The sequence below is a fragment of the Electrophorus electricus genome, chromosome 13 (genome assembly GCF_013358815.1).
Source record: "Electrophorus electricus isolate fEleEle1 chromosome 13, fEleEle1.pri, whole genome shotgun sequence".
Classification (NCBI taxonomy): Eukaryota; Metazoa; Chordata; class Actinopteri; order Gymnotiformes; family Gymnotidae; genus Electrophorus; species Electrophorus electricus.
The window spans coordinates 2,723,875-2,737,394 of NC_049547.1; the positions used below are offsets into that span (position 1 = coordinate 2,723,875).

The 13,520-nt window shown below is 44.3% G+C and overlaps 1 protein-coding gene across 4 annotated transcripts in view; it reads right to left on the reverse strand.

Moving 5' to 3' along the window:
* LOC113574131 (connector enhancer of kinase suppressor of ras 3-like) overlaps nucleotides 1-13,520 on the reverse strand; it is a 41,598-nt gene that overhangs the window by 19,298 nt on the left and 8,780 nt on the right. For all 4 annotated transcript variants that reach the window (XM_035532889.1, XM_035532890.1, XM_035532891.1 and 1 more), the window contains exons 2-7: nucleotides 10,295-10,458; nucleotides 5,697-5,899; nucleotides 4,813-4,900; nucleotides 1,759-1,800; nucleotides 444-563; nucleotides 158-217 (exon numbers count right to left, since the gene is read on the reverse strand). In XM_035532889.1, coding sequence (XP_035388782.1) covers nucleotides 158-217; nucleotides 444-563; nucleotides 1,759-1,800; nucleotides 4,813-4,900; nucleotides 5,697-5,899; nucleotides 10,295-10,458 — 677 coding nt within the window. The remainder of the gene's footprint in view (nucleotides 1-157; nucleotides 218-443; nucleotides 564-1,758; nucleotides 1,801-4,812; nucleotides 4,901-5,696; nucleotides 5,900-10,294; nucleotides 10,459-13,520) is intronic.

Sequence of the window (13,520 nt, forward strand, 5' to 3'; positions counted from 1 at the left end):
CCCAGTTTGAATTGTAGCAGTAAAGGACTCTGTCAGAGCAGATGCAGGCTGGAGCTGTGTGTGCTCAGTGTGCAGACAGAAGTGACATGCTGAATCCGGACAAGATGCATCAAACCCAACCCCCAGCTCCAGACCTCAGACTGGATTGGAGACTTACGTGCTCAGTAGTGCCAGTAATGACATGAAGTCCATCATAGGTGGATTTGATGTACATCCCCTGAGGGAGAGAGGGAGAAGGAGAGAGAGAGAGAGAGAGAGAATGACAGAGGATTGATGTGAGACATGATATGGTTGGTGTTTGCACTTCTGTGATTTCCTGCAGGTAACTAACACTGAGTGAATTTTAAAATGAACTGAATCATGGCTATAGATGCTTAAGTGAATTCCTGACCAGGTCAGCAAATTGTTAATTTGTAGAACTGGAAGTTCAGCAAGTTTCTCACCAGGCCTTCTCCTGCCTTGATGTTGGTCAGGTGCACTTCCTCCAGACATGCTGATTGGCTCGGCAGAGGGTCGGAGGTCGCTCGCATGGTGTGATCACAGATACCATTCAACACCTTGGACTGTAGTGGACAGGTGGACAGAGCTTAGCCATGCAACCCTCGACACAACACTGAGAAATAAAATAAGCTTAGAAATTAAACACTCTCTCCCCACATCCAGTCATTTCTTTTGGCCATGGAAGGTTTTTGCTTGTCTGGTGTTACTTTTTATGAGAATGTGTTTGGGAAGTGCATGCATGTCGGCTCATGTCAGAGCAGTATAGTATTATGGTTGAGCACATATTACCCCACAGTACCCCGGGCAACAGGCAGAGGACTACCAACATGCCGTTGACTGATGCCTCTTTTGTTTTGTACATGGTAACTCAGCACCCCCTCACCCTAATACTCTCTCAGACACATCAGACACACACACACACACACACACACAGACACACAGACACACACACACACACACACTTCATTAAGCTCAATCACACCAGCAGGGTTAGCAGGGTCTGTTTAGTGACGTGCATAAAAGAGCTTTTCTTCTCACACTGCTCTGAGAACATACTGTGTGCACACACAAACAATTATTACTGAGGCAACCACAACAGCACCAGAACCCATATGTCCATATGTACATACTTGCACCACACACACACACAGACAGACACACTCGCACTCACTTGAACCTTAAAGAGGCTTAAATATTTCTCAGACTGGTGAATGGCAATGTGTGATGGTGAGGGAACAGTTCTGAGTTGAGCACCAAAGCACAACAGAGCTTTAGCTAAACCATGGCCTACATGCACATTACAGTCATGTCATCACAGGGGCGGACAGCAAGTGGGGTTGGCTGGAGTTCAGTGGGGCGTCTGAGAGGGAGGAAGTGCACCCTTAGGGGCCCGGGGTCTGGAGAGTGTCATGAACAGCTAACAGTGATGGATAGCAGGGCCCACATTATGGCAGCCACGTTGTGCAGCAGCCCTGGGGCCCCACAGTTTACTGCCAACGCATGCACCCCGGGGTGCCCATCAGCTGAGCCCCCAGCACAGTGCTTTGCCTCACTCCCAAAGCTGGGCCCCTCCCCCCACATCGCAGACTGGGAGTCAGCTACTAGACCCAACTTTATCAACCTCAACCAGACAGCACTGGTTAAAGTACTTGCTTTCCATCTTTCACAAGGTTATATGCCGCACATATAAACCACACATAACTGAATAATATGGTATGCAACAAATTGCAGACAAGTATGTTGTTATTAGATACTTACAACTTCAAGAATCTTTTCCTCCATGTCATAAACAGTGCAATCCTGTGGGAGAGGGAAAGAAGAACACGTCAAAGCCCAAGAAGCGTCTTGGTACCAAGTAATAAAGCAAATTCAAGAGTCAGGCGAGAGTTTGGGTAATTAGTCATTCAGATATAGACAGTGGAAGATGAGCTCCAGCCACAAATAAACAGCTTCGAGTCTTGGATTACATATCCATGTTAGCTCTAAGACAACATAATTACATAACACAGAGGAGGGAAACTCCAAACTATAGTGGAAGATACCCAAAAAAAGCATATAGCGAATTGCACTTTACGAGAGAAAGGTGAACATCTCTTTAAGGCCTCATGCTTCACTCAGTCTCTAGGTTTAGTGAAAATCTACCTGGCCCAAAGAGTCCATGACAAAATAAGTACTAATACTTACTATATATAAGGTGCATATGCTTAGCAGACTGAATGTCTTCACAGCTCTGGTGGCTGCTGGCTGACAGCTGAAGCAACATGGCAGATGTGGGGTAGAGAGGGCCAGCCACAGGGTGCTACAGGGCTGTAAAAACGACTGCCTATTGCCTCCCATCGAGCTACGGTATGCCAATGTGTCTGCTGAGCACCTGTCTGTCAGCTGGCTGCAGCCAGAACATGGCAAAAGGGCACAGGTGGCCATGTGACTCACTGGGCACTGACCTGTGAGCTTGGTGCACGAGGCCAAGGAGAACAGACTTACAGGAAGTGGGTCTGCATGGACTTCCATCATGAGCAGTAGCATTATTTTGTGCGACACTAGAAGGCCCTCGGTATTAACGTACAGACAACTGAGAGCCATTATTCTCAGCAATATATTAAAGCCAATGCCCAACATCAGGAAAAAAAAAAATGCATCTGCATTTGATATACATCTTGAGAGAGATACCTAATATTTCAATTGTTTTGTTCTTCTAAAAATAAACACATGATATTAATATTGGCACTTGAATTCTTTCCCTTTCTCTTCCATTTTGGCATTGAATCTGAAGGCTTTCCATAAATCCATTACCAAAGGAAAGAAAAAAGTAGAGGTTTAGGAAAGAATGTGGTATGACAGGCATAGTTCCTAGAAATGGCCGTATTCTGATAACCACACAGAGAAGAAACTTTCTCAGTGTAAACCATCAAAACTATTTTTGAAATCCCTCAAATGGTCAAGAATGTCACATTAATTGCATCAGTATACAAATTCAACTTATCAATTTTATTTTCCCAGTTTCATAGATAATTATATGATTCTTAAAATACATTTAAAGACAAAGCTATACATAGATTCAGTTCCAATTTAGCTGACACTTTCATCCAAAGTGGCTTAAAATTATGACTGAGAACAACTTGAGAGTTAAGGGTCTTGCTCAAGGGCCCAAAAGTGTCAATTTGGCAGTGGTGGGGCTTGAACCAGCAACCTTCCAACATCAAGGCAAGTACCTTAACCACTGAGCTACCACTGCCCATTTTGGACCCTGTACTGACAAACATCAGACAAAGGTGGATGGAAAGAACTGCTCTATGCATCATGGGAGTCATCTGATCTCAATCACCTGTTGCCTTGATGACATCCAGGTCATGTTTGGAAGTGAAATTGAAGTCTAAAAAGTAAAAAAGACAAAAAACTCAGAAATCAGGCTATGCTAAAGAAATCAGGCTATGCTGGGAAAACAACTAAAGATCTACCATTTGAACAGCTGCCCAGCAAGACCCACTATGTTTTGAGATTCTCCATCTTCCCATCACTAAATCAATGCACAATACTAGTTGGTACATGGATGAGTTCTTTGTCGGGAGAGATATAAATGTAGGTTTTCTGGTTCCAGGTCATAAGAAATAAAGTGGGACATTGTGTGTGGATTTGGTTCACTGCTATAAATCACACCGATTGGTCATACTTATTACCCACCAAGAGGCCATGCAACCTAATGAATTCTTCCCACATCATTAAAACACTTGACTGGGCTAAAGGTTGCCAGCAGGGGTTAGTTTAACAAAGCCCACTCCTGACTCTGCTAAACACTAAACTTCTTCACACTATGCAAGTACTGGAGGAAACAGCCATCACCACCAGCATTTACAGATTAAAACTAAATGGAATTCTGATGCAAGCCATTTTAAGGTATGGTAATCTTATTCTGTCAAAGGAAAAGAAGTTTCTGTATTAAGGAAGATTGCCCCAAGCCTCCTGCACTACTACTAGCTCAGGAACAAAATGACAGTGCAACCTGGCCCATCTTCTACTCAGTCTGAGAGCCACTGAGTTCCAAATTACCAAGTGAGCAAGATGGCTGCACTTCCAGACAGACTTCTACCAAGTTTAAAACCACCATACAGTGAATCCACACAACAGCAGCAAGCCTTTACTGGCCTGTTACATCCTCCACAGCCATTTTGAAAATTAGTGGAAGAATGTACTGCAAAGATATTCATAAGAAAAAAACAGTAAAACATGACTAAACTAAACACAAGGATAGCCTGAACTGACTGAGACTACTCCTAAACTGAACCTCAAGAACACTGCTAATTCATACGGGTGATATACAATACGTGCCACCAAACCATCTGTGGCGTTTAATAACCTCAGAAAGAGGAGCCGGATCAGTTCACATTCCAGAACATATGGTCTGGCCAGCCTTTAAACCACACTGTTGATTAATAACACAGTAAATACAAGTGGTAGCCATCATAGTGTGAACCACCTCCTGCATCACTTCCTGCATCTGGAACATCGAGCCAGAGCCACATGGCACTGTGAGGAACACAGAGGAATGTTGGCCTCCTGCACCGACATTTTTTTTTTAAATGACACCGTTAACTCAGAAACTACATATTGGTCTTAGTGCTTGAGGGAGAAACCCAAAAAGAGAGATACAGTGTGGTCAGAGCAGAGGCATGTGCTCAGGTCATGCTCGTGTTTACTTCTCCTGGAAAAAGGAAAGTCCATCAGACTCATACAGGCGTAGACAGACAGGTGTAGTGTGCATACAGGCATAGAGAAAGACACGTAATGAGAGGTGGAGGGGAAACAGATGCAGACCTGCTGGACCGTGGTGGTCAGCTCCAAGCACAACTGGATGATCTTGTTCTTGGTGGTGGTGAAGTCGCTGATCCCAGTCAAAGGGGTCCTGCAGGGAGGAAGGACGAGACACAGAACACTCAGACGCTTCCACAAGGCAGCTGGACGAACCTGCCCACACATTCTTCTAGAGGACGGACGGCAGCTTGAGGCAGGACTGCAGACGGGCGCCGCTGTGCTCATGCCACACCACAGCACAGGGTCTCCTCTCTTGTAAACAGAGGCTGGGGCTGAACAAGCTTGTCATGTTAAGCCCGTTATAAAAGTCCTACCCTCTGTCAAACAGTCCCTAGTCCCCTGGCTCGCAGACCGCAACCATGCCACCACATAAGACGAGTCTCAACTCGTTCTTTAAGTTAGTACTGTTGCAAGAATGATGGTAAACAAGATTACAAAAAACCCCCATCAGCTTTGACACAAGAAAGGCATCAGAAGTGTGTATTTCTCCAACATTCAGATAAATAATCAAAGTTAAATAAAGCACAGTCTGTAACATTAATGCATTTTTTTTGCTGACCAGCTACTCTGTCACACAAAGTCTGGTGCATGGGATCTTGAGGAACTGGCCCATTGAAATGGCCCAGCCTGTATCTCGTTTCAGCTGGCCTTCAACGTTCCTGTGGAAAAACTGCCTGAATTTAAACGCTCTGCCCCTGCTGTGCTGGCCTGTGATCACTTAAAGGGGATGGGAGTCTGTGTTCCACATGCATCTCACAAGGCACAATTCAGTCGATGATGGCGTTTTTCTGACCAGACACGTGGTCCTGCTGCTTTTTAGAACGTACGATACCTGCATGCAATATTCTCCACTGATGAGCCGTTTTTGATGATGTATTTCATCTTACCTGTCCAGCCACATCAGAAGGCTTTTAGCAGCACTGATGAGCTCCACCACAGACGTGAGGAACTCGTTGGGGGGCTTGCAGGAGTTGAGGCCATCATAGTCAGGGCTCCTCCTGCGCTCCGACGTGCCAATGTGTAGGTTGTTAGTTGCTGCTCTCATTCTCACAACCAGGTTCTTTAGGTTGTCGGTCTCCACACCATAGTTCTGCATTGGACAACGCAGAGGGAAATTTGATGAACACACAGTAACACATACTGTTGAGATACCTGGAGGATTACAGGTCTATGGCCAGATGGCCTCAGAGAAAGAATTTAAGAGTGCAATTTAAGAGATGAAAGAGAGAGGAGAACATTGGCCCTGCAGAACCAGGACAGATATAACCATGAATGGCCCAAGTGCATCAGTTTATATTGGGGTTGGATTTCACCAGGGAACAACTCCTTTGACCACCCAGCGCTGGAGATGCACTGTCAGACTGAAAGGTCTGATCCGAAGGGAAGAATTTCTCTTAATCACCCGAGTGCCATAAAATGAGCAAAGTCTGCATTCCTCCACTAGGCTTTCCTGCATACATTCTTCTGACATGCTGGCCAGATGTGCAGATAGCTTAATAAGAACATTAAAGCTGCATTTCCGGCACTGTATTGAAGATTACACCCTCCCTGCCTGACAAAGCAAGCACGTCGTGTAACCGCCATTCTGAAGGTCACTCACAGCGAGCCGCAATTGCCTCTTGAACTTCACGCTCAACATCTGCAGCTGATGCGTTCCATAATGTAAGCCTGCTTCTCTGTGTAAAGACTGCACAGGCCCATTTTAGACTCCAAAAGTCTGTCTGGCAAAATGCACGCTGCTTAATTTGCGCTAAATGCTAAACCTGCCAGCCCGTGCTCCACTTTGAATGAGCCTCGGAAAGAATGAGTCGCCACAACAAGGGGAGGGGGGCCCCTCATAAAAACCTCAGCTCCCAAAAAGTCCTGCTGCGCAGCCAGGGCCCATAAGCCCACAGCAGGACTTCAGCAGAACAGGCTGCTTCTGACCTGCCAGACAGAACCTTAATTCTCAGGCTGTCCGAGGAGCAGCTTCTCACAGATGCTTTCATAGTCAATACTGTGATACAGACAACAGAGCATCTAACCTGTGCCATCGTCTGTCGCTGTCTCTGCATCTAGAGCAGACCTGATCAGTGCGCATTTTGTTTCATACAAATTCACCCTGATCGATGTTTTCAGACAAAGCATGAGGAAATATATCAGACATCAAAACTGAACATCTGCTGGGTTAGAATATTACCACACAAAGGCAAAAACACACGTTTTGTCTGTCTTTTAACTGTTGATGGTGGGAGCCTTAGGGTCCCATTTTGTCAGGAGAAAACAGACCCTGTAGCCGGCTCTCTCATTTGTGGGCTAACTAGAAGCAGGCCTAGAGTGACTGTCTCACAGATGTTGTGAATTTTTCCATAGCACTGTGTGTTAAGGTGACAAAGCAGGTAGGCCAAATGACCTTGTCAAAGTTCCTTTAACCTAGAGCAGCTCAATGCCTTTCACTGACACATTTAAAATACACATGTTCTACACAGTCAAGGTGGCATATTAGTTAACGTATACCATCCCTGCCAAGGTAGGAATGATTTATATAGTAATATTGTATGTAAATGTAGTAAGACTGTAATATTATACAGTGTAGTTAGGATTACTCTAAAAAAAAAATCCTTCATCTGACATGGCCGGTGGGGTCTGTCAGGAACGTTTGGTGACATGAGGTTCCTTATCTCACTCGCCCTCATAAATCAGGGCGAGTGCCCAAGCACAGACACTCTTGAGTCCCGGCATCCGCTCCCTGCTCTACATGAGAACTGGTAGGAGCTGCCAGGGGAGAAATGTGGTGTGCTGGTAACACTATCCATAGCGCTTTCCATCTTACATACTTGGCCTGAATATCTTTAATATCTATTCCAGAGCTCAGAGACAATAGAAAATGTTTTCCAACATGAAGCCTGCCATTGCTTAATGGAAATATACAGAAGTGTAAGGTTTCAGGATGCACTCTGCAAAAGTCATCTCTGGGTCCCAGTCTAACATGCAGTGGAAGAGAACCTCTTGGCTTGATGGGTTTTACACAGCTGAAACTTAAGCAAAGTGGCTATGATACAAAAAACAAGTCTCTCATCAGGTGTGCACTGTGAAGGCTTATACACACTGAGACACGTAGGAATGTGTATTACGTATGTAATGTGTTTGTCTTTTCAATCAGTAGTCAGATCCGTGCCACTCATGGCTATTCTAACAACTCACAGGGGTATTTCTATCCACTAAATTCCCATCACAGAAGACAGGACGGGATACTGCTTAAACTTGCTGCAAAGAGAAATGGGATGGGATTTGTCTGCTACACTTCCTCTGAAAGGAGATGACCTACACCTCAGTGAAAAACATTTTAGCTAGGTCTGTCCCAAGGGTCCCTGAGCAACCTTGAACTTTTAAGGAGGGCCTCCAACAAGTGCTTGGGTTTGTGGAAGGGGCGGTGCACAGCTCCATGACAACCTTTCCCATGGCACCAGAGGCCTGCAGAGCCTTCTCTCATGCTTGCACGGAGGAAAAGGCAAAGCCTGTTCCCTCGTGTGCAACTTGTGCAACTCCACATCTACCCTTCACATGGCAAAAATAAAAGTTGCCAACTTTACAGAAAGATTCATCCAAGATAACAGCCCTCACTGATCAGCACAGAGCCATGCGTGCCTAATTTATGAGGCAGATCAAAAGCAAGCAATTTGAGGCCTCATGGAAATCAAGGACCCCGGACACACAATGTCTGGGCGCAATTACAGCACCCATAAAGCAAGGCGTAGTGGACACTACGATGTACTGTATGGTTCATATGCTGTGGCATGCCCATCGATCAAGACACTCATCTCCCCTAACCTAAGTGTTTCCATGTGTCTCGTGCACTTTTCTACACTGTGCCCAGGATCTGCTTAACAGGAGATCAGCAGGAACCAAAGTTCCATTCAGGATTAAATTTTTTTTTTGCTCAAATGTTTTGTTTTGTTTTGTTTTTTGCTGGTTTCTTCAAGCCACATGAAATTAAATACTAAAAAGTTGAAATGCTGGGAAAAAAAACCCCTTTAAACTCTAATGTCTATGTATCCCTTCTAATTTATTTTGAGAAAATGAAACAAGTTATGGACTCCATATTAAAAACTTGTATAAATTGGCACTATGGTGGCAAGCTTCAACCAACTTCATCTGTTTGGAGGACAAAGAGTGATTATTTCTCCTTTCAACTGAAAATGAGTTTTGTGCATTATATAAAGCATCCTGCATCGAGGCCATTGCTAATTCCTCTTATCTAAATAAACACCCATGTGGTCATTCACAGAGGCGACCCCATTTGGTCAGTGAACATCAGTGCTCTCTGGCTTGGAAAGGCTTCAGTTCACACAGGACCAACCTGAGAGTCACGCTTTTTGTATAAGAAGTAGAACAGAAGCTAAGGATACAGAAAACAAATAGTGCTTTATGCCTATTGTAAACTGAAGAGGGCTTCAAAAAACAATTAAGATGGGATTTTTTAGGAGAATGGGGGTCTGATGAGTGTGATCAAAGAGCTGAACTGAAATCTGCTTTTTATGATGCAGGAAGTGATAAAATGTAAACCAACTCCATCTGCCCAAACAGGGATTTGACAAAGCTAGAAAGCACAGCTTGGAGCTATTCAGCCCCTCTCCCTCACTCGCCTTCTGCCTGCCACTTTATTTATCTAGCGCCCTTCGGCTCTTATAAGATAGTTCTGTTAGCTGTCAGTCATGCTGTGGTTGCTACAGTGCGATGATGGACTGGCTGAGCCAAAGGCTGCTCCAGCAGAAAGGTTCTACTACACATCCCCCATGATGCTATGCGGGAGATAGTCTGGAACACTGGAGAACGAAAATGCAACCTTCTAATCCTATATTCTAGAGTTTACTGTGTATATATACTATACCCATATTCTAGAGTGTATTTATGTGTGTCCATAGGTACATACAGCAAAGAAGCACAATCACAAAATCTTAAAAACCCTATAAAAGATTTTCATTGTGCTTGATTAAAAATAGTAGTAACAAAAAAGAAAGAAAGAAATTGGGCTGAAAACTGGCTCCCCCCCCACTTAGTTCCTTCCTGTCCTTTCACTGGCTTAAAGGGTCAGTATTTCAATGGCCAGCATCCTTGAGCCTCGTCAACAGGCCATGCTGGACTTTTCAACCAATTGCGATTCATAGCAGCAGACCTGGCAAGTCAAGTCCAGTGCGTGACATGCTTATTGAGAGTGTTAACCTGCCCATGGGCAGCTCACCCTTGTGTATACAAACTTCTTGTTTTTAATAGTTTTTAATACACTAATAAAGATGTAGTTTTAAAAAGGAAGTAAATACATTGTTCCACTGTCTGTCTGTATTGACCAGGAAGTCCTGAATCTGTCCTAAAATACACACATCTTACATTAACATGGGAATGCGTTCTTCAGTAGTTTGCAGTAATGTATAGCGATGATGACCATAATGAATATGACGATTTGCTGAAGCCCAGTGCCTCTGACTCTTTAAGTAATATTACTGACCAGTGCACAGAGCAAGTCCACAGCCTCCAGGACCAGTTCCTGGTGACCAATGCGGTTCACGCCGAGCTCCTCCAGGTCCTGGTGGGAGATCTTCAGCAGCTGCTCTCCACTGATCTTCTCTATCTCAAAGTTGGCCACATACTGCTGAAGACTTTCGTCAAGGCCTTCACAGCAAAAAGTGGAAAAGAGAGGTGAGAGAGAAGAGTGTATTAGACATGTCCTCATAGGAAAAGCAGATAGACATCAAATCTTTCAAGAGGTCAAAAGCAGTTATTTGTTCCCAACATCTAGTAATGGGTCAACAAAATCCAAGACACCATATTGGTGTGCCCAACTGAACATTGGGTCAAAGCATTTTGAATTGTAAGCAAGTTTTCCATTGTGATTAAGTTGTAAACTGTTGTTTTCTTTGAGAAACTTGGGTTGCTGTGTGGCCATTCAGAGAGAACAGGTGTGTTAGATGGACCTCCCAGATAAAGCAACCATAAACACCATGGCAGTTGCACCTGCCTGTGTGTGTTTAGGCATGAGTGTATGTATGCACATGTGTGTGTGTGTGTGTGTGTGTGTGTGTGTGTGTGTGTGTGCGTGTGTGTGTGCGCGTACATGTGCATGCATCTAGTTAAACAAATAAGCAAGTCTTTTGTGTGGGGTCAGCTACAAATGTAATTACAGAAGTTCAAACTGACTAATCTTAACAGATCTTGCTTAACATAAACTAACACTAAAAAAACTGGATCAACTAGATTTGTCACTATCCTGGTTAAATCCTGGTTAGTTTCTTGAGATGTAGTCTAATCACTTCCTGCTGGATACTGATCAAGTTGAAAGGGACCCTTCACAGTCTTACTGGCAATTCTAACATTTCCAAGAGCTTTCACTTCCAACAGTGTAATTCTTACAAAAACTGCTGCAACAAAACCGAGGATAATCCCTCCATGCGATGTAAAGGAAAAGGCTCCTAGGGATGACAAGGAGCTGTTTAGTCTGCATGGGAACTTGTGTCAGATCGTACACAATCCAGCCACCTCTGCTACAGCACACTCCCCCAATGCACAATGCAGCCTGCTCATGTAGACCCTCCACCAGTGTGTGGAGTGAAGCTTGGTGCAGGGGGTGGGGGGGGGATGGGTGCTCCAGTCAAAGGCAGTATAGAGAGGGCAGCTGCACAGGACTGGCCCGCTGCCTTGGTGTCGGCCCAGACACAACCACAAGGCTCACCATTCAACACTTTATTCATCGCAGTTCATCTTTGGAAATGTAGCACTAAGTGTTTTCCTAGGGCAGCCATATTCTCGGGAGCTGAACGTTTATTAATACACATGATGCTTACACATTCAATGCTGCTAAATTCAAGTGCCGAGAGTTGCTTTTAATTGAAGGCAATCTCTTGGATCATGCCTTCACAAAGTTTGATGTCACATTATCATCACATTAGCAAAGAACTCTGGTTAGTAATATCAAAGCATATGAGAGCCCATTAACCTCAGGAAGGCAGATGTTATATAAAGAAATAGTAAGCATAACTTAAAATAAAAAGTACCTACATAGGAGCACTTTTGGAGCAAACGCACAGAGGAGAAAAAAATTCCCATGAAAATGAAGAGTAGTAGCAGAGTAAAGACTGTTTCTAACAACAGCTGCACAGATCGGGATGAGCGGGGGTCTTCTTTCAGAATTAGCAAACTAATGCTAAGACGGCACTTCCTGGAGAGTGATGCCCTTCTTCTTTAGATCTTCTCAGAGCCTGGTGATGAGAGGTAGAGGACAGAGATGCGGGAATGGGCTTGGGTGATTACAGGCCGTGATCCGTCACTTTCTGGGTGGTTTTCCTTCATTACAGCGAGTACGCCGCTTCGTGACACTGAAATCAGCCACTCTTGCAAGGCTGGCTAATGAAAGCCCTTCACAGCGACTGCTGCTGCTGTGGCTCTGTGCTCTCTGACAGGGGCCTCTGCTAAAACAACGCGCCTGCAATTCACATCTGTGAGAATGACGCCTGCTTTGAGAGCTTTATGAAATTCCACCCGCCATGGACTTCCTTAAAGGATCTGGAATTCAGGAGCAGCAGAGAAGAGCACTGTGTGTGCGTGCGTGCGTGCGTGTGCGTGTGTGTGTGTGTGTGCCGCATTCGCGTGAGAGAGTGAGCGTACATGAGCTTGTGTACCTGTGACCATGTATGCGTTTACAGTTCTAAGGTAAACATAACAAAGGAAGACAGAGTGACAATGTAGTGTGAAGTGGACCAAAGGGAAAAGTGAAACTTCTTCAAAGAGAGGAGCTTCCAGACGTGTTTCACTGCAGTCATGAAATAGAAGTTAAATAGGACTTTTCAGAAAGCACTCGGCTCACACCTAAAAGTACACAGAGAATAAGATTATTCCAATTCAGCTTGGCTTTAGCCAAATTAGAGTTCCAAAGCTGTAGCGTGGCACTTACATGTGAACAATATTTATAGAGGACAACCACTTGAAAGAGCCCATATTTACAACTGAATGAATATGGGTTGGTAGTGAAAACAGGTCCAGCATTCACTACTTTTGGCTGAGGAGGTGATGTCATGCTTTAATGATTTGATATACCAGTTTCACCAGCTGATTCAAAAACCTCGAAACCTCCCAAGCCCACCATCAGAGCATTACCTCACACTTCCTTGGCAAGCCCAGCAAGTCCTCGCACAAGGGCTTCAACAGTTTCCCATCCCCTCCTGACCAACATCCCTTTTTAAAGTCTAAAAAAAGCAGTCATCCATTTCTGTCTGTTAAAGATCCAGATTCTGCTGTCTAGGGAACTTAAACAAATGACCGAGCGCTGATTTGGACATCAAAAGATCTACTTGTAAATTCCGTGCTCATTTTCCACATGACTGGAATGGCTTTGTATATTTAGACTTTGAAGCCCTGAGAAATAACTCATCTACATTTGAAGTAAAACACACTCAGTAAGAATATCAAGTAAAAAACATGAAGTGGCAGAGACCAAGCGTTTCTTGGAGTCTGACACTGATGTAGCATGTAAAACATTCCTTAACGGTTAAAGCTTAACTTAACTACTTTGCTTTTCTCACATTTTTCTTTTGTCCAAAAGGGCACCTTCATTTCAGCGGACATATCTCGACTGCACAATTACATCAGTCAAGCTTTGTTTTCGGCATTTTCTCCATCCCTGAAGCTGACTTTGATGTCAGCACTTATAAACCTTGCACCCTTCAGTGTAATGTTCTGAA